The sequence below is a fragment of the Somniosus microcephalus genome, chromosome 3 (genome assembly GCF_052327205.1).
Source record: "Somniosus microcephalus isolate GS21.2 chromosome 3, FLI_Smic_1.0, whole genome shotgun sequence".
NCBI lineage: Eukaryota > Metazoa > Chordata > Chondrichthyes > Squaliformes > Somniosidae > Somniosus > Somniosus microcephalus.
Window position 1 is genome coordinate 313,909,741 of NC_140989.1, and position 26,772 is coordinate 313,936,512.

General features: G+C 42.9%; 1 protein-coding gene across 6 annotated transcripts in view; it reads left to right on the forward strand.

The window, feature by feature from the left end:
• The first annotated feature begins 8,063 nt into the window (after positions 1–8,063).
• The window catches only part of LOC147122166 (AP-1 complex subunit mu-1-like), a 95,006-nt gene continuing 76,297 nt past the window's right edge, over positions 8,064–26,772 (forward strand). For 2 of the 6 annotated variants that reach the window (XM_085982993.1, XM_085982995.1), the window contains exons 1-4: positions 8,136–8,341; positions 9,351–9,507; positions 9,602–9,669; positions 26,543–26,673. In XM_085982993.1, the coding sequence (XP_085839119.1) occupies positions 8,300–8,341; positions 9,351–9,507; positions 9,602–9,669; positions 26,543–26,673 (398 nt within the window). In that variant the 5' untranslated portion in view covers positions 8,136–8,299. Of the gene's footprint in view, positions 8,342–9,350; positions 9,508–9,601; positions 9,670–15,566; positions 16,592–26,542; positions 26,674–26,772 lie in introns of those variants that run through there. The other 4 variants (XM_085982996.1, XM_085982997.1, XM_085982994.1 and 1 more) reach the window with 4 other exon arrangements.

Genomic DNA, 26,772 nt, shown 5'->3' on the forward strand with positions numbered 1-26,772 from the left:
CAAGTGGCAGAGCTAGTGGCTCTCACCAGGGCACTAGAGTTGTCAGAGAATAAAATCGTGAACATTTACACAGATAGTAGGTATGCCTTTGGGGTGGTCCACGATTATATTACTGCATGGGGTAGGAGGGGATTCATTACTACGGGAGGCAATCCCATAAAACACCAGCTGAGGATATAAGCCCTCCTAGAAGCTAGCGACAAACCCCAACAGGTAGCAGTAATTAAGATTAATGCACATCAGAGGGAACCGGACCGGACTAGCCTGGACTGGTTAAATCACCAGGGGAACCAGGCTGCGGACCAAGCAGCACAAAGGGCGCTAGAGCAAGAAAGGATCGAAGAAGTACCAATAGCCGCTGTGAGCAGCTCCGAGGACGAGATAAGTATTGACGAACTCCATGAGGACACCCCCGACGTCGAAAAAGGTACGTGGGAAGAACAAGGCGCAAAGCGGGGAAGCGATAATGTCTGGCAAAAGGATAACAGGGTAATGGCCCCCAAGTGCATTCAAAATACGCTATTAGAACTCCACCATGGGCTTGTACACTCAGGGAGAGAAGCGATGATGGGAAGCCTCAGCAAAGAATGGTGGTGGAAGGGGATGGGAAGAGATATCGCGAGATACTGCCATCGATGTATCACCTGTGCGCAGTATAACCCCGGCCGACCCATAAAAGTCAAAATGGGACATCAACCAAGGCCGCGAGGGCCCTGGGAGCATATACAGATAGACTTCACAGGTCCCCTTCCACCGTCACATGGCAAAACCTACTGCCTCGTGGTCATAGACCAATTCACCCGCTGGGTAGAGGCTTTCCCCACGCGAAATTGCACCGCTTTGACGGTTGCCAGAGTCTTAGCTGAAGAAGTAATCCCCAGGTGGGGAATACCAATTCAAATGGACTCTGATCAAGGTACCCACTTTACCGGGAGTGTCATAAAAACGGTATGCCAATTAATGGGAATTAAACAAAAATTCCACATCCCATACCACCCTCAAAGTTCGGGCATGGTGGAACGAATGAACCGAACCCTTAAAAATGCATTGGCAAAGGCAATGCGGACGTCAGGGAAAACCCGGACTGAAGTATTGCCCATTATCCTAATGAAGCTGCGAGCCACTGAAAACCGAACGACAGGCTTGACCCCTTATGAATTGATGACCGGAAGGGCGATGCAATTGCCAGAAGTCATCATAACAGGTGGGGCCGATGTAGGCCCTTTAAAAGATAGACTAAAATGATACGTTCTGGAACTTAGCACTCAATTAAAGGAGATGCGAAAGAATGTCCACGATAATCAGGAGGACAAGGATCGGACACAAGAGCTCACAATGATGGCTTATGTTCCCTCGGCGGGTAGTAAAGTCATGGTGAAAACTGCCCAGCAAACCAGGGTTCGCCCCAAAATGGAGTGGGCCATATGAAATCATAATCAGTGGGGATACCTGTGCCTGTCTAGACATAAAGGGTAAAGGAGTATGGAAGCATTGGACACAATTGAAAGTATATAAAGACAACTGACTGGCTACTTTCTGAATCTGTTTTACAGGTGATCTGCATACCCTTTGTCATAAAATTCCTGTAAAGATTGGACTGTAGTGATATATTAATCATGTTTAGAGTATTATGGGTAATGGCGTTATTTCATATTGTCACGGGAAGCGCGGTACCCCATTTACGTAAAGAGAGAGGATTGCATGTAAATACCTTTCTGTATATGTCATATGTCTATGCGAAAAAAATGGGCCAAAGCTCCTGCTGGGTGTGCGCCCATGTGCCCACCCATACGGGGGGAGGAATCCCATTAAGGCCTATCCCCTTTAAGGTAGAGGAGATGGTAGGGTGGTTATTATACTCTAATACCACCTGGAATAAGGAGGATACCATACAAACCCAAAATAGCTTTATTCCAGATCAGCTGGAACATGAGTGGAAACAGGTAGGGTATAACCCCACGAACTTTAAAGGATGGTTTCATCCTCAGTACGATAATCGAAGGTATCCAGAAGAGCTATTAGTCAGCACGGGGAAAACTAAACAATGCAGATGGGGAAGTCTGCTTGGTAAACTATGACGAGACAGGGTTAGTGGTCGGATGGAGTAAGTGCAAGTATAATTACACTTTAACCAAAACCAGTACTAAACCACCAGGTGCCCTAGAATGGCCCTACGTGGGAACGTTTAATTTATCCGAAGTGCTAAACCGGACTAGCAATCTACCCTGGAGGGGAATACCTGGGATCATGTACCAACTTTGGAACAAATTTGAGGCCTATAATAATACCTATTTCATTTGCGGATATAAGGCGTATCCGTGGCTTCCACGAACCTGGACTGGGTCATGCTATATAGGATACGTAGTACCATACATCCATTATTTATCCTCCCTAACCCACCACTACGGGTACCAGTCATTATGGCAACCAGCCAAGCGTATTAAGAGAGCTATTACGGAAACCGAAAGATTCTGGGCTATAGCATTCCCCTGGTACAGAACAGGAAAAATAGCAAGGGAATCCATAAACATGGCAGCAATGCTCGAACAAATAGCCAACGATACGGCTGAGTCCCTGAGAGAAATGAGTGCCAAAATGGTGGCGATCCGGACCACCGCCTTACAGAATAGGATAGCCCTAGATTATCTGTTGGTGGCACAAGGAGGCACCTGTGCCCTGATCGGGACAGACTGCTGTACATATGTCCCAGATAGCTCCGAGAATATCACGAGCCTAGCAAATCATATCCAAGAAGAAATAAAGAAGCTCCATCAACCCACAAGCACAGGGTGGCTTGATTGGTTGCTAGGGAAAACCGGGTGGGGAGCGTGGATGATGCAAGGGATAATAATAATGGTTGTAATTTGTATGTTGATGTGTTGTGTGCTGAGCCTTATAAAGTTGTGTTGCCAAACTGCTATGAAAACCGTGATGCCGATCGCCTCTATCGAGGAGGAACACACCAACCTGCTACCAAGGGACGAAGAACACCAATACGACACTGTCGAAGGAACAACCGAACCCCCGGACATAAGCCAGTGGCTGTAAGCACCGACAAAAGGGGGACCGAGGATGGTCATCTGGGAGCAAATGAATCATGCTCCAGGACCAAGAGGAGGGATTGTTAGAATAAAATTTTGCTGGACAAGATTTTGCTGGAAAAGACACAAACAACAAATTCGCTGACTGGGACTAATTGAATCACTGCACAGTGAGACATGCCACGCTTACGCATGGCTGGAACAAAGTTCATCTCGTGTCCTGACTGGGACTAATTGAATCACTGAGGACTAACAAGGTTCACTGGTATCCTATCATCGAACTAATCACTTGTATCCTATTATCGAACTAATCACATTCCGCCGGGGAACAAGACGGAACGAAGACCTGAAGAGGCAGAATTGGCAACACAAGTGCGTAAACTCCTGACTGGAGGAAAATAACGATATGCGCTAATAAACAAATTGATTGGTTGAATGTAAATGATCTAAAACCAACTTCTTGGAATTGTATATAAGCTCGGCACGTACTACAATCGGGGAGAAGGTGCTCTCGCAGACCGCGTGGTTGCAGACGCTTCTCCCAGAGCTCTGTCATTTAATAAAGTTGTCTCTCTTACTCAGTCTAGTTTCCGAGGAATCATTTTTCCTACAACACCAGAAAGCGGGTAAGTGATTGGTTGGTGAGTATTTCTCTCTTTTTTAAGCTTAAACTCTGTGGTTTATACTTTCTGAGGTGCAATATTCATCATCTGGAATCGGGGCAGAGGGTATTTAAGAATAATATTAATAAATTTAATTAATTACGTAGAATGGGAGATCAGGTGATGTGTTGCTGCTGCAATATGTGGGAGCTGGTGGACACCATTGATGCTCACAGTGATCACATTTGCAGTATGTGTTGGCTGCTCGAGGAATTCCGGCTCCGTGTTGAAGAGCTGGAGTCCGAGCTTCAAACACTGAGACACATCAGGGAGGGGGAGAGTTACCTGGACTCTGTGTATCACGAGGTATTCACACCAATTAGATTAATTAATTCAGATGTAGTCCGTGGCCCGGGTCCGGATGGTGTGACTAGAAGTGAGGCAGCTACGGGGATCCAGGAGGTAGTGTTGGAGGAGCCGCAGCCCTTGCTCTTGTCCAACAGGTTTGAGGCTCTTACTCCCTGTGAGGATGGGAACGGGGACTGCGGGGAGGATGAGCAACCCGGCCACAGCACCGTGGAACAGGGGGCCATTCAAGTGGGGGGAGTAAAAAGAAATGTTGTAGTGGTAGGGGATAGTATCGTTAGGGGGATAGATAGAGTTCTTTGCAGCTGAGAGCGAGAGTCCCGAAGGCTGTGTTGCCTGCCCGGTGCCAGGGTTAAGGACATCTCCTCTGGGCTGGAGAGAAACTTGGAGGGGGAGGATCCAGTTGTCGTGGTCCATGCTGGTGCCAACGACAGATAGGACAAGAAAGGAGGTTCTGCTGAGGGAGTTTGAGCAGCTAGGGGTCAAATTAAAAAGCAGAACCACAAGGGTAATAATCTTTGGATTACTACCTGAGCCACGTGCAAATTTGGCTAGGGTAAATAAAATTAGAGAGTTAAATGCGTGGCTCAAAGCCTGGTGTGGGAGAAATGGGTTTTGCTTCCTGGGACACTGGCATCAGTACTGGGACAGGAGAGAGCTGTTCCATTGGGACGGACTTCACTTGGCCAGTGCTGGGACTAGAGTCCTGGCGAATTGAATAATGAGGGCTTTAAACTAATTAGTTGGGGGGAGGTTTTAAGAGCGAAAAATAAAAATGACAGCGGAGAAGGCAATAGAGCAAGGTAGCAGTGGGGGAATTAAAAACCAGAGCATGTCAGGAAGGGACAGAATGTATAATGATAAAGGTAAAGTAGTAAAAGGGGTAAAAGCAGGAATAAATTGTCAGAAAACATATTTGAAAGTTCTTTATCTGAATGCACGCAGCATTCATAACAAAATTGACGAGTTGATGGTACAAATAACTACACATGGGTATGATCTGGTGGCCATTACGGAAACATGGCTGCAAGATAATCATGACTGGGAACTAAACATACAAGGGTATTTGACAATTAGGAAGGACAGACAGGAAGGAAAGGGAGGTGGGGTTGCTATGTTAATCAAGGATGGAATCACTGCAATAGTCAGAAATGATATTAGGTCAAAGGATCAGGATAGTGAAATAGTTTGGGTGGAGATAAGGAATAAGAAGGGGAAAAAGTCACTAGTGGGCGTAGTCTATAGGCCTCCTAACAGTTGCAACTCTGTTGGTCGGAGTATAAATCAGGAAATAGTTGGGGCTTGTAATAAGGGAACAGCTATAATCATGGGGGATTTTAATTTTCATATTGACTGGACTAATCAAATTGGGCATGGCAGCCGTGAGGAAGAGTTCATAGAGTGTATTAGAGACGGGTTCCTTGAGCAGTATGTAACTGAACCAACCAGGGGGCAGGCAATCTTAGATCTGGTCCTGTGTAATGAGATAGGATTAATAAAAAATGTCCTAGTAAAGGATCCCCTTGGAATGAGTGACCATAATATGGTTGAATTCCAAATTCAGTTTGAGGGTGAGAGAGTTGGATCTCAAACCAGCATACTGAGCTTAAATAAAGGAGACTATGAAGGTATGAGAGTAGAATTGACTAAAGTGGACTGGGAAAACAGATTAAAGTGTAAGACGGTACAAGAGCAGTGGTCTACATTCAAGGAGATATTTCATATCTTTCAAGATAAATATATTCCACTGAGGAAAAAGGGGAGTAAAAGAAAAGACAGCCATCCGTGGCTTAGTAAAGTAATAAAGGATAATATCCGACTGAAAACAAGGGCATATAAAGTAGCCAAATCTAGTGGGAGGATAGAAGATTGGGAAGCATTTAAAAGCCAGCAAACAATAACTAAAAGATGAATTAAGAAAGGGAAGATAGATTATGAAAGTAAACTAGCAAAACATATAAAAACAGATAGCAAGAGTTTCTACAGCTATATAAAAAGAAAACGGGTGGCTAAAGTGAACATTGGTCCCTTAGAGGATGGGACCGGGAAACTAGTGGTGGGAACATGGAGATGGCAAAGACGCTGAACAAATATTTTGTATCAGTCTTTACAGTAGAGGACACTAAAAATATCCCAACACTGGACAAACAGGGGGCAATGGGGGAGGAGGAGCTAAAGACGATTAAAATCACTAAGGAGATGGTACTCAGTAAAATAATGGAACTTAAGGTGGATAAATCCCCCGGACCTGATGGCCTACATCCTAGGGTCTTGAGAGAAGTGGCGGTAGGGATTATGGCTGCATTGGTGATTATTTTCCAGAACTCCCTGGACTCGGGATAGGTCCCGGCAGATTGGAAAACTGCTAATGTAATACTTTAAGAAGGGAAGTAGGCAAAAAGCTGGAAACTATAGACCAGTTAGCCTAACATCTGTGGTTGGCAAAATGTTGGAGTCCATGATTAAGGAAACAGTAACAGAGCATTTGGATAAACATAATTTAATAGGACAAAGTCAGCATGGTTTTATGAAGGGGAAGTCATGTTTGACAAATTTGCTCGAATTCTTTGAGGATGTAACATACAGGGTGGATAAAGGGGAACCAGTAGATGTAGTGTATTTGGACTTCCAAAAGGCATTTGACAAGGTTCCACACAAAAGATTACTGATCAAGATAAGAAATCACGGGATTGGGGGTAATATACTGGCATGGGTGGAAGATTGGTTATCTAACAGAAAACAAAGAGTTGGGATAAATGGTTCATTCTCGGGCTGGCAATCAGTAACTAGTGGTGTTCCGCAGGGGTCAGTGCTGGGACCCCAACTCTTTACAATCTATATTAACGATTTGGAGGAAGGGACCGAGTGCAACATGTCCAAGTTTGCCGACGATACAAAGATGGGAGGGAAAGCAGTGAGTGAGGAGGACATAAAAAACCTGCAAAAGGACATAGACAGGCTAAGTGAGTGGGCAGAGATTTGGCAGATGCAATATAATGTTGGAAAGTGTGAGGTTATGCACTTTGGCAGAAAAAATCAAAGAGCAAGTTATTATCTAAATGGAGAGAAACTGCAAAGTGCTACAGTACAAAGGGATCTGGGGGTCCTGGTGCATGAAACACAAAAAGTTAGTATGCAGGTGATCAGGAAGGCCAATGGAATCTTGGCTTTTATTGCAAGGGAGATGGAGTATAAAAACAGGGAAGTCTTGCTGCAGTTATACAGGGTATTGGTGAGGCCACACCTGGAATACTGCGTGCAGTTTTGGTTTCCATATTTAAGAAAAGATATACTTGCTCTCAAGGCGGTTCAGAGAAGGTTCACTTGGTTGATTCCGGAGATGAGGGGGTTGACGTATGAGGAAAGGTTGAGTAGGTTGGGACTCTACTCATTGGAGTTCAGAAGAATGAGAGGTGATCTTATCGAAACATATAAGATTGTGAGGGGGCTTGATCGGGTGGATGCGGTGAGGATGTTTCCACTGATGGGTGAGACTAAAACTAGGGGGTATAATCTAAGAATAAGGGCTGCCCTTTCAAAACTGAGATGAGGAGAAACTTCTTCACTCAGAGGGTAGTAAATCTATGGAATTTGCTACCCCAGAGAGCTGTGGAAGCTGCAACATTAAATAAATTTAAAATGGAGATAGACCGTTTCCTAGCAGATAAGGGAATTAGGGGTTATGGGGAGAAGGCAGGGAAGTGGACGTGAGTCTAGATTCGGATCAGCCATGATCCTATTGAATGGCGGAGCAGGCCCGAGGGGCCGTATGGCCTACTGCTGCTCCTACTTCTTATGTTCCCTTTAAGTTCATAAATACTGGCATTGTTTGGACTGAGTGCTCAGTTTCCCAGTTCTTCATAACCTTGTACGTACTTAATGTAGGGCAGTGAACTCTGGATATTTCTGCATAACATCAGATTGAACACTGTTCATATTAAACCAATTTACTGGTTGGATCAAAGCAGGAAATTATTGATCATTCCTTAATTATTAAGCAAGTAATTATGTCAGCTATTAAATTGTGTGTTATATTATCAAACATCACTCAAGTTTTATTTCAAAGCCTTGTGCATTCTGGTTGATCAATAGGCCAAAGTAACAACCTGCTTGTTTCTATCTGTGTTTACTTTTATTTTTGCCCCATCCCACTCCAGTCAAGGTCCTATTGATTTTGAAGCTTAGAAGTTAGTGTTTCCTTCCTGACTTGTGTTCTTTTAGGGCATATACCTACGTGACAAAAAGCCCATAACGCTTCTTAAATATTGTTTACCTGGAAACTTTGCAGAAATGGCATTTTCTGCCATTTACTTTTTGGATAACAAAGGACAGGTAGGTGTGTGGCATGCTAATATTGCTAAGTAGTAAAAAAAAAAAAAAAAAAAAATACTTTTAACCGTCAGTATATTTTATTCTTTCCTACTAATGGATGTGGTATCTCAGCCTATATCATACTGTACTGCAATAAATTACAAATTTACAAAGTATTATCAAATAAATTGCTTTTTTTAGTGTATAATTGTTCTTGTGCAGTAGTGGATACAATTTAGTTCTGTAGGTTTGGTTTGTGTAAGGCAGGTTTCTATGAGAATTAAGTTTTAACTCCTGATTACACCACTAATGGAATATGAAATGCTGAAATGTGTTTTCTGAATTGTGTAGCTAGACCATTGTGGCTTTGTTTCGCTGTGAAATGTTTATTTCTTCTAATATCAGTTATTTACTATATAAAGCAAATGGTTAAGATCGAAACCAGACAGGCAACTTGCTCCCAGTTCTATTGGGGGGCTAGCAAGCAGCCTGAAGTAACTGGTCCTATTTCACCTCCTTCCCTGTCTGGAAGTGCCTGACCCGTCCTCGGTACTTTCTCATTGAAGCACAGCCAAGTTCTGAAATTTTCTGGATGGAGAATTGCAGTCACAAACCTGATCCTAATGTGCAGCACAGACGTCCTGCGCCATTAAGGCCAGACTTGCGTTGTGTTGTTTGCCTACAAAAGTCATTGCATTTTAATTATTGTGCAAATGCTTTGACATACTTCAGCATAAGGTGCCATATAAATGCAAGCAATCTTATGTCATTCATTTAACTTTTTTTAAATTTGACTTGGTATTCCTGTTAATAATTTAACAAGATTTTCAACAAAACTTTCCAATATAAATTATATTAAACTTTGCACCTGGTACATTATGCTAGTTTCTGAATACATGTACAGAGGACATCCTTTCATCAGGTTTAGAATTATGTGACTATCGGTACAATATATTTAATAAGTATTCCACATATTTTTGAAGTGACATAACTTATTATCAATTGTAAATTTTGTAATAATGATGTACAGGTTCTCCTCTCGCGTAATTACCGAGGGGATGTTGAAATGTCGATGATCGAGAATTTCATGCCTTTACTTCTAAGCAAAGAGGAGGATGGATCCTTAAATCCAATTTTAAAGCAAGGCAAAGTCTATTTTTTGTGGATTAAATACAAAAATGTCTACAGTATCCTTGAATAAATTTCAATTTTTAAGCTGTTTCACATGTTTCCATAATTTTATACTCTATGGAAGCCATACAACCTTAACAAGAAATCCAGTGGTGTGTACAATGAAGAGAAATACCAACATTTCATTATCATTTTCATTCCTTTTCAAAGTAAAACAGGTAGGCAAAAGGTAATGTAATCTATTTTAAGTAATTAAGATGTATATTTTAAGTTTTGCAACTAATATAGTCCTGTCTGTGGTATCTTTTAATAATGAAATGTATTTATTGTGAATATGCCAGGAGTTTCATTGTTTTTAGCTACCTGATTTAGCAACAGTCAGTTTGATAAAAATGGAGAAGACCGGAAGTTCAACATCAGTTATAGTAAATGAGCCATTTTGAGATCTCAGTATTTTGTTGAATCACTAACCAGTTTCACATCAGGAGCTTTCCATATATCTTGTAGCTGCATTGGAATAAATACTTTTAAAAATGTTATTATGAAATAGTGACTGACTTCAACTTGTCTTAGGAAGTAATTTTTCTATATCATAATTTAACAAGAAAAGTGTAAATAAATCCATTATTAAGGAAGTGGAAATAGGGCACTTAGAAAATCATAAAACCATGTTGATTCTGTCTAAATTATATTATGAAAGGGAAATAGTGTGCAACAAATTTATTAGATGTTTTTTGAGGATGTAACTAGCAGGGTAGATAAAGGGGAACCAGTGGATGTAGTATATTTGGATTTCCAAAAGGCATTCGATAAGGTGCCACATAAACCGTAGCCATATGGTTATGTTATTGGACTAGTAATCTAGAGACCTGGATGAATGATCTGGAGACGTGAGTTCAAATCCCACCACGGCAGCTGGGGAATTTAAATTCAGTTAATTAAATAAATCAGGAAGAAAAAGCTAGTATCAGTAATGGTGACCATGGAACTATCGTAAAAACCCATCCTTTAGGGAAGGAAATCCCTATATGTGACTCCAGACCCACAGCAATGTGGTTGGCTCTTAACTGCCCTCTGAAATGGCCTAGCATGCCACTCAGTTGTAAAAAAAACCGCTACGAAACACAAGAATAAAACCCGACTGACTACCAGCATCGACCTCAGCACCGGCAATGGCACACCCAGCCCAGATGACCCTGCAAAGTCCTCCTCACCAACATCTGGGGACTTGTGCCAAATTTGGGAGAGCTGTCCCACAGACTAGCCAAGCAACAGCTTGACATAGTCATTCTCACAGAATCATACCTTTTAGCCAGTGTCCCAAACTCCTCCATCACCATCCCTGGGTATGTCCTGTCCCACTGGCAGGACAGACCCACCAGGGGTGGCGGCACAGTGGCATACAGTCGGGAAGGAGTGGCCCTGGGAGCGCTCAACATTGACTCCGGACCTCATGAAGTCTCATGGCTTCAGACCAAACATGGGCAAGGAAACCTCCTGCTGATTACCACTTACCGCCCTCCCTCAGCTGACAAATCAGTACTCCTCCATGTTGAACACCACTTGGAAGAAGCACTGAGAGTAACAAGGGCACAGAATATATTCTGGGTGGGGGACTTCAATGTCCATCACCAAGAGTGGCTTGGTAGCACCACTACTGACCGAGCTGGTCGAGCCTTAAGGACATAGCTGCCAGTCTGGGTCTGCGACAGGTGGTGATAGAACTAACATGAGGAAAAAACTTACTTGACCTCATCCTCACCAATCTACCAATCCTCCATGACAGCATTGGTAGCAGTGACCACCGCACAGTCATTGTGGAGACGAAGTCCCGTCTTCACACTGAGGACACCCTCCATCGTGTTGTGTGGCACTACCACCGTGCTAAACGGGATAGATTCAGAACAGATCTAGCAGCTCAAAACTGGGTACCCATGAGGCGCTGTGGGGCAGCAGCAGCAGAATTGTATTCCACCACAATCTATAACCTCATGGCCCGGCATATCCCTCACTCTACCATTACCATCAAGCCAGGGGACCAACCCTGGTTCAATAAGGTGTGTAGAAGAGCAAGCCAGGAGCAGCACCAGGTGTACCTAAAAATGAGGTGCCAACCTGGAGAAACTGCAACACAGGACTACATGCATGTTAAAAAGCGGAAGCAGCATACTATAGAAAGAGCTAAGTGATCCCACAATCAACCGATTAGATCAAACCTCTGCAGTCCTGCCACATCCAGTCGTGAATGGTCGTGGACCATTAAACAACTAACGGGGGGAGGAGGAGGCTCCATGAATATCCCCATCCTCAATGATGGTGGAGCCCAGCACGTGAGTGCAAAAGACAAAGCTGAAGCGTTTGCAACCATCTTCAGCCAGAAGTGCCGAGTGGATGATCCATATCGGCCTCCCCTGAGGTCCCTACCACCACAGCCAATTCGATTCACTCCACATGATATCAAGAAATGGCTGAGCGCACTGGCACAGCAAAGGCTATGGGCCCCGACAACATCATGGCTGTCGTGCTGAAGACTTGTGCTCCAGAACTAGCCATGCTTCTAGCCAAATTGTTCCAGTACAGCTACAAAACTGGCATCTACCCGACAATGTGCAAAACTGCCGAAGTATGTCCTGACCACAAAGCAGGACAAATCCAATCCGGCCAATTGCCACTCTCAAAGTGATGGAAGGTGTCATTGACAGTGCTATCAAGCACCACTTACTCACCAATAATCTGCTCACCGATGCTCAGTTTGGGTTCCTCCAGGACCATTCAGCTCCAGACCTCATTACAGCCTTGGTCCAAACATGGACAAAGGAGCTGAATTCCAGAGGTGAGGTGAGAGTGACTACCCTTGACATCAAGGCAGCATTTGACTGAGTGTGGCATCAAGGAACTGAAGTGAATGGGAACCCGGGCGAAAACTCTCCACTGGCTGAAGTCATACCTAGCACACAGGAAGATTGTTGTGGTGGTTGGAGGTCAATCATCACAGCCCCAGGACATCGCTGCAGGAGTTCCTCAGGGCAGTGTCCTCGGCCCAACCATCTTCAGTTGCTTCATCAATGACCTTCCTTCCATCATAAGGTCAGAAGTGGGGATGTTCGTTGATGACTGCACAGTGTTCCATGCCATTTGCAACTCCTCAGATAATGAAGCAGCCCATACCCGCATGCAGCAAGACCTGGACGACATTCAGGCTTGGGCTGATAAGTGGCAGGCAACATTCATGCCAATATGTGGCAGGTAACATTCGTGCCACACAAGTGCCAGGCAATAACTATCACCAACAAGTGAGTATCTAACCACCGCCCCTTGACATTCAACGGCATTACCATAGCTGAAACCTCCCACCATCAATATCCTGGGGGTCACCATTGATCAGAAACATAACCGGACCAGCCACATAAATACTGTGGCAACCAGAGCAGGTCAGAGGCTGGGTATCCTGCGGCGAGTGTCTCACCTCCTGACTCCCCAAAGCCTTTCCATCATCTACAAGGCACAAGTAAGGAGTGTGATGGAATACTCTCCACTTGCCTGGATGAGTGCAGCTCCATCAACACTTAAGAAGTTCGACACCATCCAAGACAAAGCAGCCTGTTTGATTGGCACCCCATCCACCACCTTAAACATTCACTCCCTCTACCACCAGCGTACCGTGGCTGCAGTGTGTACCATCTACAAGATGCGCTGTGGCAGCTCCTCCCAAACCCGTGACCTATTCCACCTAGCAGGACAAGGGCCGCAGGCGCATGGGAACACCACCACCTCCAAGTTCCCCTCCAAGTCACACCATCCTGACTTGCAAGTATATCGCCGTTCCTTCATCGTCGCTGGGTCAAAATCCTGGAACTCCCTCCCTAACAGCACTGTTCACCACACGGACTGCAGCGGTTCAAGAAGGCAGCTCACCACCACCTTCTCGAGGGCAACTAATGATGGGCAATAAATGCTGACCTTGCCAGCGATGCTCACATCCCATGAACGAATATATATTTTTTTAAAAATAAGGGCTCATGGGGTTTGGAGTAATATATTAGCATGGATAGAGGATTGGTTAATGGACAGAAAACAGAGAAGGGATAAACGAGTCTTTTTCAGGTTGGCGTGCCACAGGGATCAGTGCTTGAGCCTCAGCTATTTACAATTTATATTAACAACATTGATGAAGGGACCGAGTGAAATGTGTCCAAGTTTGCTGACGATGCAAAGCTAGGTGGGAAAGTAAGCTGTGAGGAGGACACAAAGAGCCTGCAAAGCAATATAGACAGGTTAAGTGAGTGGGCAATAAGGTGGTAGATGGAGTATTATGTGGAGGAATGTGAGGTTATTCACTTTCGTAGGAAGAATAGAAAACCAGAATTTTTTTTTTTTAAATGGTGAGAAACTATTAAATGTTGGTGTTCAGAGAGAATTAGGTGTCCTCGTACAGGAAACAGTTAGTATGCAGGTAGAGCCAGCAATTAGGAAGGCAAATGGCATGTTGGCCTTTATTGCAAGGGGGTTGGAGTATAAGAGCAAGAAGTCTTGCTACAATTGTACAGGGCTTTGATGAGACCACGCCTGGAGTACTGGGCACAGTTTTGGTTTCCTTATCTGAGGAAGTATATACTTACCTTCGAGGCAGTGCACAAAGGTTCACTAGATTGATTCCTGGGATGAGAGAGTTGTCCCGTGAGGGAAGATTGAGTAGTTTGGGCCTATGCTCTCTCGAGTTTAGAAAAATGAGAGGTGATTGTTGTGTATGTACCTTTAAGAGAGAACTGCTTTTATACTGTAGTACCGGCAGTGACCACACCTGTATATAAAGCCATAGCAGGCTTCTGTACTTTCAGTTCCAGCATACCCTCTGTTCAGTAAACACCTGTTATTACCGTTCTCCTGCAGTCCGTGTGTTATTGATACGCGGACACTACAGTGATCTCATTGAAACATAAAAGATTCTGAGGGGGATTGACAGGATAGACGCTGAGATGTTTTTCCCCTGGCTGGAGAGACTAGAACTAGGGGGCATAGTCGAAGGATAAGGGGTCGGCCATTTAAGACAGAGATGTGGAGGAATCTTTTCACTCAGAGGGTTGTGAATCTTTGGAATTCTCTGCCCCAATGGGTTGTGGATGCTGAATCGTTGAGTATATTCAAGGCTGAGATAAATAGATTTTTGGACTCTAGGGGAATCAAGGGATATGGAAATCGGGCGGGAAAATGGAGTTGAAGTTGAAGATCAGCCATGATCTTCTTGAATGGCGGAGCAGGCGCGAGGGGCTGTTGGGCCTACTCCTGCTCCTAATTCTTATGTTCTTATGTAGATCAAATGTTTCCAATTAAAGTAACACAACATTGGCATAGAAGGAGCAGCCTTTTGCTCTTGGATTACCTAAGCAATATACAACTATCATTCCTGCCTCATGAACAAATCCCCAGCAAAGCTGTTCCTGGATATACTGTAATATGGGAGATAGGTATGTTATGGCAACAGATTTCAAACTTTTTCTGTGTGATGCAAATAATGACACACCTCTGGAAACCATCTGACCTAATTTTTGAAAGACAATGTCAGCTATCCAAAAGAAAACCACATTTATTGTCACCTGGTCCGGATGGAATGCATCCGAGGTTGCTGAAAGAAGCAAAGGTAGAAATAGCAGAGGCGTTGGTCACAATCTTTCAATCATCATTGGATACAAGAGTAGTGATGGAGGACTGGAGGGTTGCTAATGTTCTACCACTATTCAAGAAAGGGGAGAGGGATAAACCAGGAAACTACAGGCCAGTTAACCTAAGTGGAGAGGTTATTGTAAACCGTTATCAGGGACAAAATAAACTTTCATTTGGAAAGACATGGATTAATCAAGGATAGCCAGCATGGATTTGATAAAGGTAAATTGTGTCTGACTAACTTGATTGAATTCTTTGACAAGTTAACAGAGAAGGTTGATTGATCAAGGTAGTGCAGTAGATGTTGTGTATATATGGACTTTTGGAAGGCCTTCAACAAAGTGCGACACTAAAGACTTGTTAAGAAGATGGAAGCTCATGGAATTAAGAGGAAAGTGGTGGTATGATACAAAATTGGCTCAGTGACCGAAAGCAAAGGGTGGTGGTGGTGGTGGTGGTGGATGTCTTTCAGATTGGGACGTGGTTTGCAGTGGTTTTCCCCAAAGGCTAGTTTTGGGTCCATTACCCTTTGCAATTTTTATAAACAACCTAGACTCGAATGTAGGGAACAGCATTGTAAAGTTTGCAGATGATGCGAAATTTCACACAGTAGTAGATCATGATGAGGATTGTTCTAGGCTTCATGCTGACGTAGACAGGATGGTGAAATGGGCTGAAGCATGGGAAATGGAGTTCAACGTGGAGAAATGTGAAGTGATGCACTTTGGGAGGACTAAAATGGAAAAACAATATAGTATAAATGGCACGTTTTTGAAAAGTGTAGATAAGGAGAGTGACCTTGGTGTTCATATACACAAATCCTTAAAGGGGGATTTGATAAGGTGGTCAAAAAAGCATATGGGTTATTTGGTTTTATAAATAGAGGAATAGAATATAAAAGCAAAGAGATCATGCTAGAACTTTATAAATCACTGGTTAGGCCTCAGCTGGAGTATTGTGGACAATTCTGGGCACCACATTTCTGGAAAGATGTAAAGGCCTTAGAAAGGGTGCAGAGGAGGTTTACCAGGATATTACCAGGGATGAGGGACTTCAGTTATGAGGAGAGGTTGGAAACGTTAGGACTGTTTGGCATTTGAGTGGAGAGAGAGTGTGGTAAGTAGGAGAAAAAGTCATTTAAGTGTATTTTGTGAATTTTAGTGTGCTAAAAAGTTAATTATTTGAAGTGAGTTAAATTTTTTAGTGTAAATTAAGCTGCTGGGGAGCTTAAACCGGAAGTAGAATCCGGGTATAAAAGGGGTGGGACTAGTGCGGCTGCACAGAGTGCGGTGCATTGAGTGGAGAGAGAGTTTGTAAGTGGGAGAGTTCGGGCAAGTGGGAGGTGAGGGGGTGTTTTTGCTCTGCTTTGTTCCCTACTCTCAGGCTTAGACAGCACTGCGGAAGCGGAGCAGCGAGATGAATCAACCAAACAGGCCCCACAGACAGCATTCAAAGAGGAGGTTGATGATCAGCTGGTTGGTAGGTTCTCTTCCTTTTTTATACCTTTAAGTTGGTAAGTCCTATTGAATAGTGGTGTGATATTATCATCTATATCTGGGCAGGGTCTTCATAACTAATATTTAAAAATTTAATTAATTATATAGAATGGAGCAGGTGTTGTGTTACTGTTGCGAGATGTGGGAGCCGGTGGACCCCATTGAGGCTCACGGTGAATACATCTGCGACAAGTGTTTGCTGCTAGAGGAACTCCAGCTCCGTATTGAGGTGCTTGAGACCGAGCTTCAGACACTGTGCCACATCAGGGAGGGGGAGAAGTTCCTGGACTCTGTTTCAGGAGGTAGTCACACCTATGAAATTAATTAATTCAGATGCAGTCCGTGGTCAGGAACAGGATGGTGTGACTGAATGAGGCAGGTACAGGGATCCAGAAGGTAGTGTTGAAGGAGCCACAGCCCTTGCTCTTGTCAAACAGTTTCGAGATTCTTTCTCCCTGTGAGGGCGGGAGCGGGGACTGTGGGGAGGATGAGCAACCTGGCCACAGCACCGTGGAACAGGGGGCCATTCAAGTGGGGGGAGTAAAAAGAAATGTTGCAGTAGTAGGGGATAGTATCATTAGGGGGATAGATAGGGTTCTCTGCAGTCGAGAGCGGGAGTCCCGAAGGCTGTGTTGTCTGACCGGTGCCAGGGTTAAGGACATCTCTTCTGGGCTGGAAAGAAACTTGGAGTGGGAAGGGGAGGATCCAGTTGTCGTGGTACATGTTGGTACAAACGACGTAGATAGGACAAGGAAGAAGGTTCTGTTAAAGGAGTATGAACAGCTAGAGGTCAAATTAAAAACAGAACCTCAAGGGTAATAATCTCTGGATTATTACCTGAGCCACGAGCAAATTTGGCTAGGATAAATAAAATTAGAGAGTTAAATGCGTGGCTCCAAGACTGGTGTGGGAAAAATGGGTTTTGCTTCTTGGGACACTGGCAGCAGTACTGGGACAAGAGGGAGCTGTTCCGTTGGGACGGACTTCACTTGGCCAGTGCTGGGACTAGAATCCTGGTGAATCATATAACTAGGGCTGTAGAGAGGGCTTTAAACTAATTAGTGGGGGGGAGGTTTCTAGAGAGCAAATAATAAAAATGACTACGGAGAAGGTCATAGACTTAGGTAGCAGTGGGGGAATTAAAAAACAGAGCATGTCAGGAAGGGACAGAAGGTATGGAGTAAAAGGTAAAGTAGTAAAAGGGAAAAAAGCAGGAACTAAGTGTCACAAAACATATTTGAAAGTTCTTTATCTGAATGCACGTAGCATTCGTAACAAAATGGACGAGTTAACGGCACAAATAACTACATATGGGTATGATCTTGTGGCCATTACAGAAACATGGCTGCAGGGTGACCAGGACTGGGAATTAAATATACCAGGTTATTTAACAATCAGGAAGGACAGGCAGGAAGGAAGGGGAGGTGGGGTGGCTATGTTAATAAAGGAAGGAATCACTGTAATACAGAGAAATGATATTGGGTCAAAGGATCAGGGTAGTGAAACAGTTTGGGTGGAGATAAGGAATAATAAGGGGAAAAAAACACTAGTGGGCGTAGTCTATAGGCCTCCGAACAGTTGCAACTCTGTTGGACGGAGTATTAATCAGGAAATAGTTGGGGCTTGTAATAAGGGAACAGCTATAATTATGGGGGATTTTAACTATCATATTAACTGGACAAATCAAATTGGGCAGGGCTGCCTTGAGGATGAGTTCATTGAGTGTATTAGGGATGGGTTTCTTGAGCAGTATGTAACTGAACCAACCAGGGGGCAAGCAACCTTAGATCTGGTCCTGTGTAATGAGACAGCATTAATTAAAAATGTCCTAGTAAAGGATCCCCTTGGAATGAGTGACCATAACATGGTTGAATTCCATATTCAATTAGAGGGTGAGAAGGTTGGATCTCAAACAAGCGTGCTGAGCTTGAATAAAGGAGACTATGAAGGTATGAGAGCGGAATTGATTAGAGTGGACTGGGAAAATAGATTAAAGGGTAAGACGGTACATGATCAGTGGTGTACATTTAAGGAGTTATTTTACAACTTCCAAAAAAATATATTCCACTGAGGAAAAAAGGGTGTAAAAGAAAAGATAGCCATCCGTGGCTAAGTAAAGTAATTAAGGATAGTATCCGACTAAAAACAAGGGCATATAAGGTAGCCAAATCTAATGGGAGGATCGAAGATTGGGAAGCCTTTAAAAGACAGCAAAAAATAACTAAAAGATTGATTAAGAAAGGGAAGATAGATTATGAAAGTAAATTAGCAAAAAATATAAAAACAGATAGCAAAAGTTTCTATAGTTATACAAAAAGAAAAAGGGTGGCTAAAGTAAATGTTGGTCCCTTAGAGGATGAGACCGGGAAATTAATGGTGGGAAACATGGAGATGGCAAAAACGCTGAACAATTATTTTGTATCAGTCTTTACGGTAGAGGACACTAAGAATATCCCAACACTGGACAGACAGGGGGCTCTGGGGGGGAGGAGCTAAATATGATTAAAATCACTAAGGAAGTGGTACTTGGTAAAATAATGGGACTCAAGGTGGATAAATCCCCTGGACCTGATGGCTTACATCCTAGGGTCTTGAGGGAAGTGGCGGTAGGGATTGTGGATGCATTGGTAATTATTTTCCAAAACTCCCTGGACTCAGCAAAGGTCCCAGCAGATTGGAAAACTGCTAATGTAACACCCTTATTTAAAAAGGGTAGTAGGCAGAAGGCTGGAAACTAGACCTTTTAGCCTAACATCTGTGGTTGGTAAAATTTTAGAGTCCGTTATTAAGGAGACAGTAACGGGACATTTGGATAAACATAATTTAATAGGACAAAGTCAGCATGGTTTTATGAAGGGGAAGTCATGTTTGACAAATTTGCTTGAGTTCTTTGAGGAAGTAACATACAGGGTGGATAAAGGGGAACCAGTGGACGTAGTGTATTTAGACTTCCAAAAGGCATTTGACAAGGTGCCACACAAAAGATTATTGCTCAAGGTAAAAAATCACGGGATTGGGGGTAATATACTGGCATGGGTGGAGGATTGGCTATCTAACAGAAAGCAGAGTGTTGGGATAAATGGTTCGTTCTCAGACTGGCAATCAGTAACTAGTGGTGTTCCACAGGGGTCAGTGCTGGGTCCCCAACTCTTTACAATTTATATTAACGATTTGGAGGAGGGGACCGAGTGTAACATATCAAAGTTTGCAGATGATACAAAGATGGGCAGGAAAGTAGTGAGTGAGGAGGACATAAAAAACCTGCAAAGGGACATAGACAGGCTAAGTAAGTGGGCAGAGATTTGGCAGATGGAATACAATACTGGAAAGTGTGAGGTTATGCACTTTGGCAGGAAAAATCATAGAGCAAGTTATTATCTTAATGGCAAGAAACTGGAAAGTACTGTAGTACAAAGGGATCTGGGGGTCCTGGTGCACGAAACTCAAAAAGTTAGTATGCAGGTGCAGCAAGTGATCAAGAAGACCAATGGAATGTTGGCTTTTATTGCTAGGGGGATAGAATATAAAAACAGGGAGGTATTGTTGCAGTTGTACAAGGTATTGGTGAGACCGCACCTGGAATACTGCGTACAGTTTTGTTGTCCATACTTAAGAAAATACATACTTGCTCTTGAGTCAGTACAAAGAAGGTTTACTCGGTTAATCCTGGGGATGAGGGTGTGGACATATGAGGAAAGGTTGAGTAGACTGGGACTCTACTCATTGGAGTTCAGAAGAATGAGAGGCGATCTTATTGAAACATATAAGATTGTGAAGGGGATTGATCGGGTGGATGCGGTGAGGATGTTCCCAATGATGGGTGAAACTAGAACTAGGGGGCATAATCTTAGAATAAGGGGCTGCTCTTTCAAAACTGAGATGAGGAGAAACTTCTTCACTCAGAGGGTAGTAGGTCTGTGGAATTTGCTGCCCCAGAAAGCTGTGGAAGCTACATCATTAAATAAATTTAAAACAGAAATAGACAGTTTCTTAGAAGTAAAGGGAATTAGGGGTTATGGGGAGCAGGCAGGAAATTGGACATGAGTCTATGTTCGGAACGGTCATGGCCCTGTGGGTAACGGAGCGGGCCCAGGGGCCGTGTAGCCTGGTTCTGGTCCTACTTCTTGTGTTCTAATTCTGTGTTAGATTTCAGGAGATGGTTTTATTCCTGTTCCTGGCTGGGGTGGAGATCGCCTTTACAGAAGGTAAGTACTGTAGAAAATATAGGGACAGAGTGATCTCCTGGAAGAGTTTCGATCGCCTAGATGGGTCGGAGAGGAATTTCCCAGATTTTTCCTCCCAAATTGGCCATTGGGTTTTTTTATCTGGTTTTTTGCCTCTCCCAGGAGATCACATGGGTTCGGGTGGGATGGAGAGTGATAGTAGATTTGAGGTTAGGATCAGATCAGCCATGATCTTATTGAATGGTGGAGCAGGCTCGAGGGGCCGATTGGCCTACTCCTGCTCCTATTTCTTATATTCTTATCTTTATGTTCTTTGAAGAGAAAAGGTTAAGAGGTGACCTAATAGAGGCTTTCAAGAAAGAAAAGAAAGACTTTCATTTATATAATACTTTTCATGACCACCGGACATCCCAAGGTGCTTTACAGCCAATGAGGTACTTTTTGAAGTGTAGTCACTGTTGTAATGTAGGAAACGCGCCAGCCAAATTGTACACAGCAAGCGCTCACAACAATGTGATAATGACTAGATAATCTGTTTTTAGTGGTGTTGATTGAGGGATAACTATTGGTAAGACACTAGGGATAACTCCCCTGCTCCTCTTCAAAAGTGCCATAGGATTTTTTACATCCATCTGATAAAACCGAGGCCCCGTCTGCCCTAACATCGCATCCGAAAGACGGCACCTCCGACACTGCAGCACTCCCTCAGTACTGCACTGAAGAGTCCACCTAGAATGTTGTGCTCAAGCCCCTGGAGTGGGACTTGGACCCACAACCTTCTGATTCAGAGGCGAGGGTGAACCACAGCTGATGAGAGGGTTTGATGGAGTAAATGGGGAAAAAATATTCCCTCTGGCGAGCAGGTCAATAACCAGAGGTCATAGATTCAAAATCATTGGAAAAAGATCGAGAGGGGGGATGAGGAGAAACTTTTTCACTCAGTTGTCGAGATCTGGAGCGTTCTAGCTGAAAAGGTGGTGCAAGCTGTTTTCATAAATAATTTTTAAACCGAGTTGGATAGGTACTTGAGGATGAGGAGCTTACAGGGTTACGGACAAAAGGCAGGGATGTGGGACTAAGCTCGACCGCTCTTTCAAAGAGCCAGCACAGGCATGATGGGCCGAATGGCCTCCTTCTGTGCAATAAGTTTCTATGAATCTATTCTATGAATTGCAGGATTTTAAAAAAGTTACTATGATACAGCAACAGAAATAATACATTCGTAAGTAAACAAATACAGAAAATTAATCATGCATATACAGAAATTTGGGCTCCACGTGGGATCTCCTTGCAGACCCCCTCTAGGATCTAGGGACTGTAGTTTGAAAACCTATGCTTTATGGAAGCCTGTTAATAGGTTGTAAAGAAATCATTTTTAAACACAGGAGTGGAGATGGGTAAATCAAATCAAAGTCATGTTTCCTGAAGATATTTTCTAATCTTTTAATTCATCACAGCAAGTTGCTCCAAGATCTTATATTTAGAGAAAGAAATGAAAGAAACAAAACTAAGTTGTATTTATATAGCATCTTTCAGCCCCTCAGGATGTCCCAAGGCACTTTACAACCAATGGATTGCTGTTGATGTGCAGCTATATAAGCAAGCACAAGGCATCCCTCCACACACTAGTGTTTAGGACCAATTAGATTATTAAATTCTCCACACTAATCAGTTGGTGTTCACATTTTATGAATTAATAATTTAAATCCAACTTTGTATCCAAATTGCATGGAAATTTAACAGAATAATCTCAAATACATTGTATTTAGTAATTTGTAAAGGGATATGAAGTTAATCAATGCAACATAGTAAGAACATAAGATGTAGGAGCAGGAGGTGGTCATTTGGCCCCTCGAGCCTGCTCCGCCATTCAATAAGATCATGGCTGATCTGATCTTGGCCTCAACTCCATTTCCCCGCCCGCTCCCCATAACCCTTGACTCCCTTACCTTTCAAAACTCTGTTTATCCCCACCTTAAATATATTCAATGATCCAGCCTCCGCAGCTCTCTGGGGAAGAGAATTCCAAAGATTCACGACCCTTTGAGAGAAGAAATTCCTCTTCAGTTCCGATTTAAAAGGGTGCCTCCTTATTCTAAAATTATGCCCCCTAGTTCTCGATTCCCCCCATGAGGGGAAACATCCTCTCTGCATCTACCCTGTCAAGCCCCTTCAGAATCTTATGTTTCAATAAGATCCCCTCTCATTCTTCTAAACTCCAGTGAGTATAGGCCCAACCTGCTCAACCTTTCTTCATAAGACAACCCCTTCATCTCTGGAATCAACCTCGTGAACCTTCTCTGACCTGCCTCCAATGCAAGTATATCCTTCCTTAAATAAGGAGACCAAAACTGTACGCAATACTCCAGGTGTGGTCTTGCCAACACCCTGTACAGTTGTAACAGGACTTTCCTACTTTTATACTCCATTCCCTTTGCAATAAAGGCCAACACTCCATCTGCCTTCCTGATTACTTGCTGGACCTGCATGCTAACTTTTTGTGATTCATGTACAAGGACCCCAGATCCCTCTGTACCTCAGCATTTTGTAATCTCTCCACATTTAAATAGTAATTTGCTTTTTTCTTTTTCTTACCAAAGTGGATAACCTCGCATTTTCCCCACATTAAACTCCATCTGCCAGATTTTTGCCCACTCACTTAGCCTATCTATATCCCTTTGGAGATTCTTTGCGTCCTCCACACAATTTGCTTTCCCACCTATCTTTGTATCATCAGCAAATTTGGTTACATTACACTCAGTCCCTTCATCCAAGTCATTAATATAGATTGTAAATAGTTGAGGCTGTGACACCCCACGAGTTACAGTTTGCCAACCTGAAAATAACCCATTTATCCCAACTCTCTGTTTTCTGTTAGTTAGCCAATCCTCTATCTATGCTAATATATTACCCCCAACACCATGAGCTCTTGTGTAGTAACCTTTTATGTGGCACCTTATCAAATGCCTTCTGGAAATCCAAATACACAACATCTACTGGTTCCCCTTTATCCACCCTGCTCGTTACATCCTCAAAGAACTCCAGCAAATTTGTCAAACATGATTTCCCTTTCATAAAACCATGCTGACTCTGCCTGACTATATTATGATTTTCTAAATGTCCTGCTATCACTTCCTTAATGATGGACTCCAGCATTTTCCCAATGACAGATGTTAGGCTAACTGGTCGATGGTTGCCTGCTTTCTGTCTCCCTCCTTTCTTAAATAGGGGCGTTATATTTGCGGTTTTCCAATCTGCTGGGACCTCTCCAGAATCCAGGGAATTTTGGTAGATTACAACCAATGCATCCACTATCTCTGCAGCCACCTCTTAAGACTCTAGGATGCAGGCCATCAGGTCCAGGGGACTAGTCAGCCTTTAGTCCCATTAGTTTGCCTTGTACTTTCTCTCTAGTGATGGTGATTGTTTTAAGTCCCTCCCCCCCCACCCCAATAGCCCCTTGATTATCCATTATTGGGATGCTTTTAGTGTCTTCTACTGTGAAGACCGGTACAAAATATTTGTTCAACACTGTATAAAGTCCAAAGTTCTCATCAATTCAGCTATGCAAATAAGGAGGCACCAGTCAAAGCAAGGCAGAGTAACCACAGATATGAATCATTATCTTCTGGGATTATCTCAGAATGGCATTGATTAAATCTGTTAATGCACTTTTTATACAATATGTGTGGTTTGATTACTGAGGCTTTTTTGGTAGCACTTTCCCTGTAAGTTCTTATGTAATATTAACATTTAACTGGAAAAGAGAACCACATGGTTCATAAGTGAACTATGCACATGATACTAATTATACAACAGAGATATTTCACAATTGCTCGTCACATTCTATTTCAAACAAGTAAACATTGAATTAAATAGCAATTAAAAATAAATGAAGTTTATTAGTTTGGTATATTAGACACAGTTCTGTTCACAGCCGTGAATATTCTCAGAATCCCACCATGATCTCATTTTGTAAGATCACAACCAATGCATCCATTATCTCTGCAGCCACCTCTTTTAGAACCCTAGGACGTAGGCCATCATCTCCAAGGGATTTGTTGGCTTTTAGTCCCATTAATTTCTCCAGTACTTTTTCTTTACTAATATTAATTACTTTAAGTTCCTCACTCTCATTAGGTCCTTGGCTCCCCACTATTTCTGGTATTTTTTTGTGTTTAATGCCTCTGCCATTTCCTTATTCCCCATTAATATTTCTCCTGTCTCAGCCTCTAAGGAACCCATGTTTACTTTCACTACTCTCTTCCTTTTTACATACTTGTAGAAGCTCTTACAATCTGTTTTTATATTTCTTTACTCTCATTCTATTTTCTCACTCTATCAATTTTATGGTCATCCTTTGCTGGTTTCTAAAACTCTCCCAATCCTCAGGCTTACTACTCTTGGAAACATTATAAGCCTCTTTTAATCCAATACTATCCTTAACCTCTTTAGCTAGCTGTGGATGGATCACTTTTCCCTTGGAGTTTTTATTCCTCAATTGAATTTATATTCATTGAGAATTATGAAATATTTCTTTAAATGTTCGCCATTGCTTATTTATCATCATACCTTTTAATCTAATTTTCTGATCTAAGCTAACTCATCCCTCATACCTATGCAATTGGCTTTATTTAAGTTTAATACTCCAGTTTCATACTTGAGTATGTCACTCTTGAACTCACCATGAAATTCTGTCATATTGGCCCAGAAATTCGGGTCGGGGGTTTCCCATGGGTGCAAGCCGCGCTGGCCGTTGAGCTGTGGGCTCCCATGGAATTCTGATCCTGGGCCTCCTCCAACTGCTGGCGTGCAGTGCTTGTGTATCCCAGGGGCGCAGTTAGTTCGATGCGTCCCCTGGGATCACGTGGGCCATGGAGAGCCAATGGTAGCAGGGAATGCTTCATTCATAAGTTGACCTGTCAAACCTATAAATACTATAAGCCCCAAAACATCACTAAATCTTCAAATAAATTGTTTAAAAAAATCACATTTTTAAAATAAACTATAAATTACATGAAATAACTATTTTAAACAATAATTTAAATTTTTGAAAAAAATAATTTTATTTTCTAACGGGGCTAAAAATAAACTTACCTTTCTTTAAAGTATTTAAAAAATAATAAACCTGTGGAAAAAATGTTTTCATTTTAACTAATTCACCACTTGTAAAAAGCAGGCTTTGCGCCTGCTTTTTACATGTCTAACTTCTGGAGACTTACCTTCCCGGGAAAACCTGCGAAAAAACGTAAGTTCGATGCGCACGCGCTGCCTCTCCTGCGCACGCGTTCCACCTCTTAACCCCTTCTTTCAGGGGAACGGAAGTGCCGGTTTCCCGCGCATGCGCAGTGCATGCACGAAATCGGCACTTCCATTGGGCTTACGGGTGAGTACCCCATGCATACTCACCCGTGGAGACCCGAATTTCTGGGCCATTATGATCACCTCGTCCCCAGAGGATCCCTTATTATGAGATTACTAATTAACCCTGTCTCAATACACAAGAATAGATCTAAAATAACCCCTTCCCTGGTTGGTACTACGACTTATTGTTCTAGGAAGGGGGTCTATAAACTATTCCCACCAGTGTTTTCTGCCCCTTGTTATTTCTCATCTCTACCCATACTGAGTCTATGGCCATTCGTATAGCCAAGGCATTAATATTAAATCAAGTGAGATTCGTAGTGCAAAGCTGATACCTTTTATCTCTAATGCAATTCCTAAAGATGTATTTTTCTTTTACAATTTAGATTTTCATTGAGTACTTTGGAGATCTTGAACAAGAGAGTATACAGGACAATTTTATTCTAATGTATGAGCTCCTTGATGAAATTATGGACTTCGGCTACCCCCAGATCACTGAAAGAACCATCCTGCAGGAGTAGGTATATTCAGCACATCCAGTACATTGTATAAAGAATAGAAAGCAGAAAAACTCATTCAGGGCAAATCCATATTGATTCCTGTCTTTCTAAAAGAA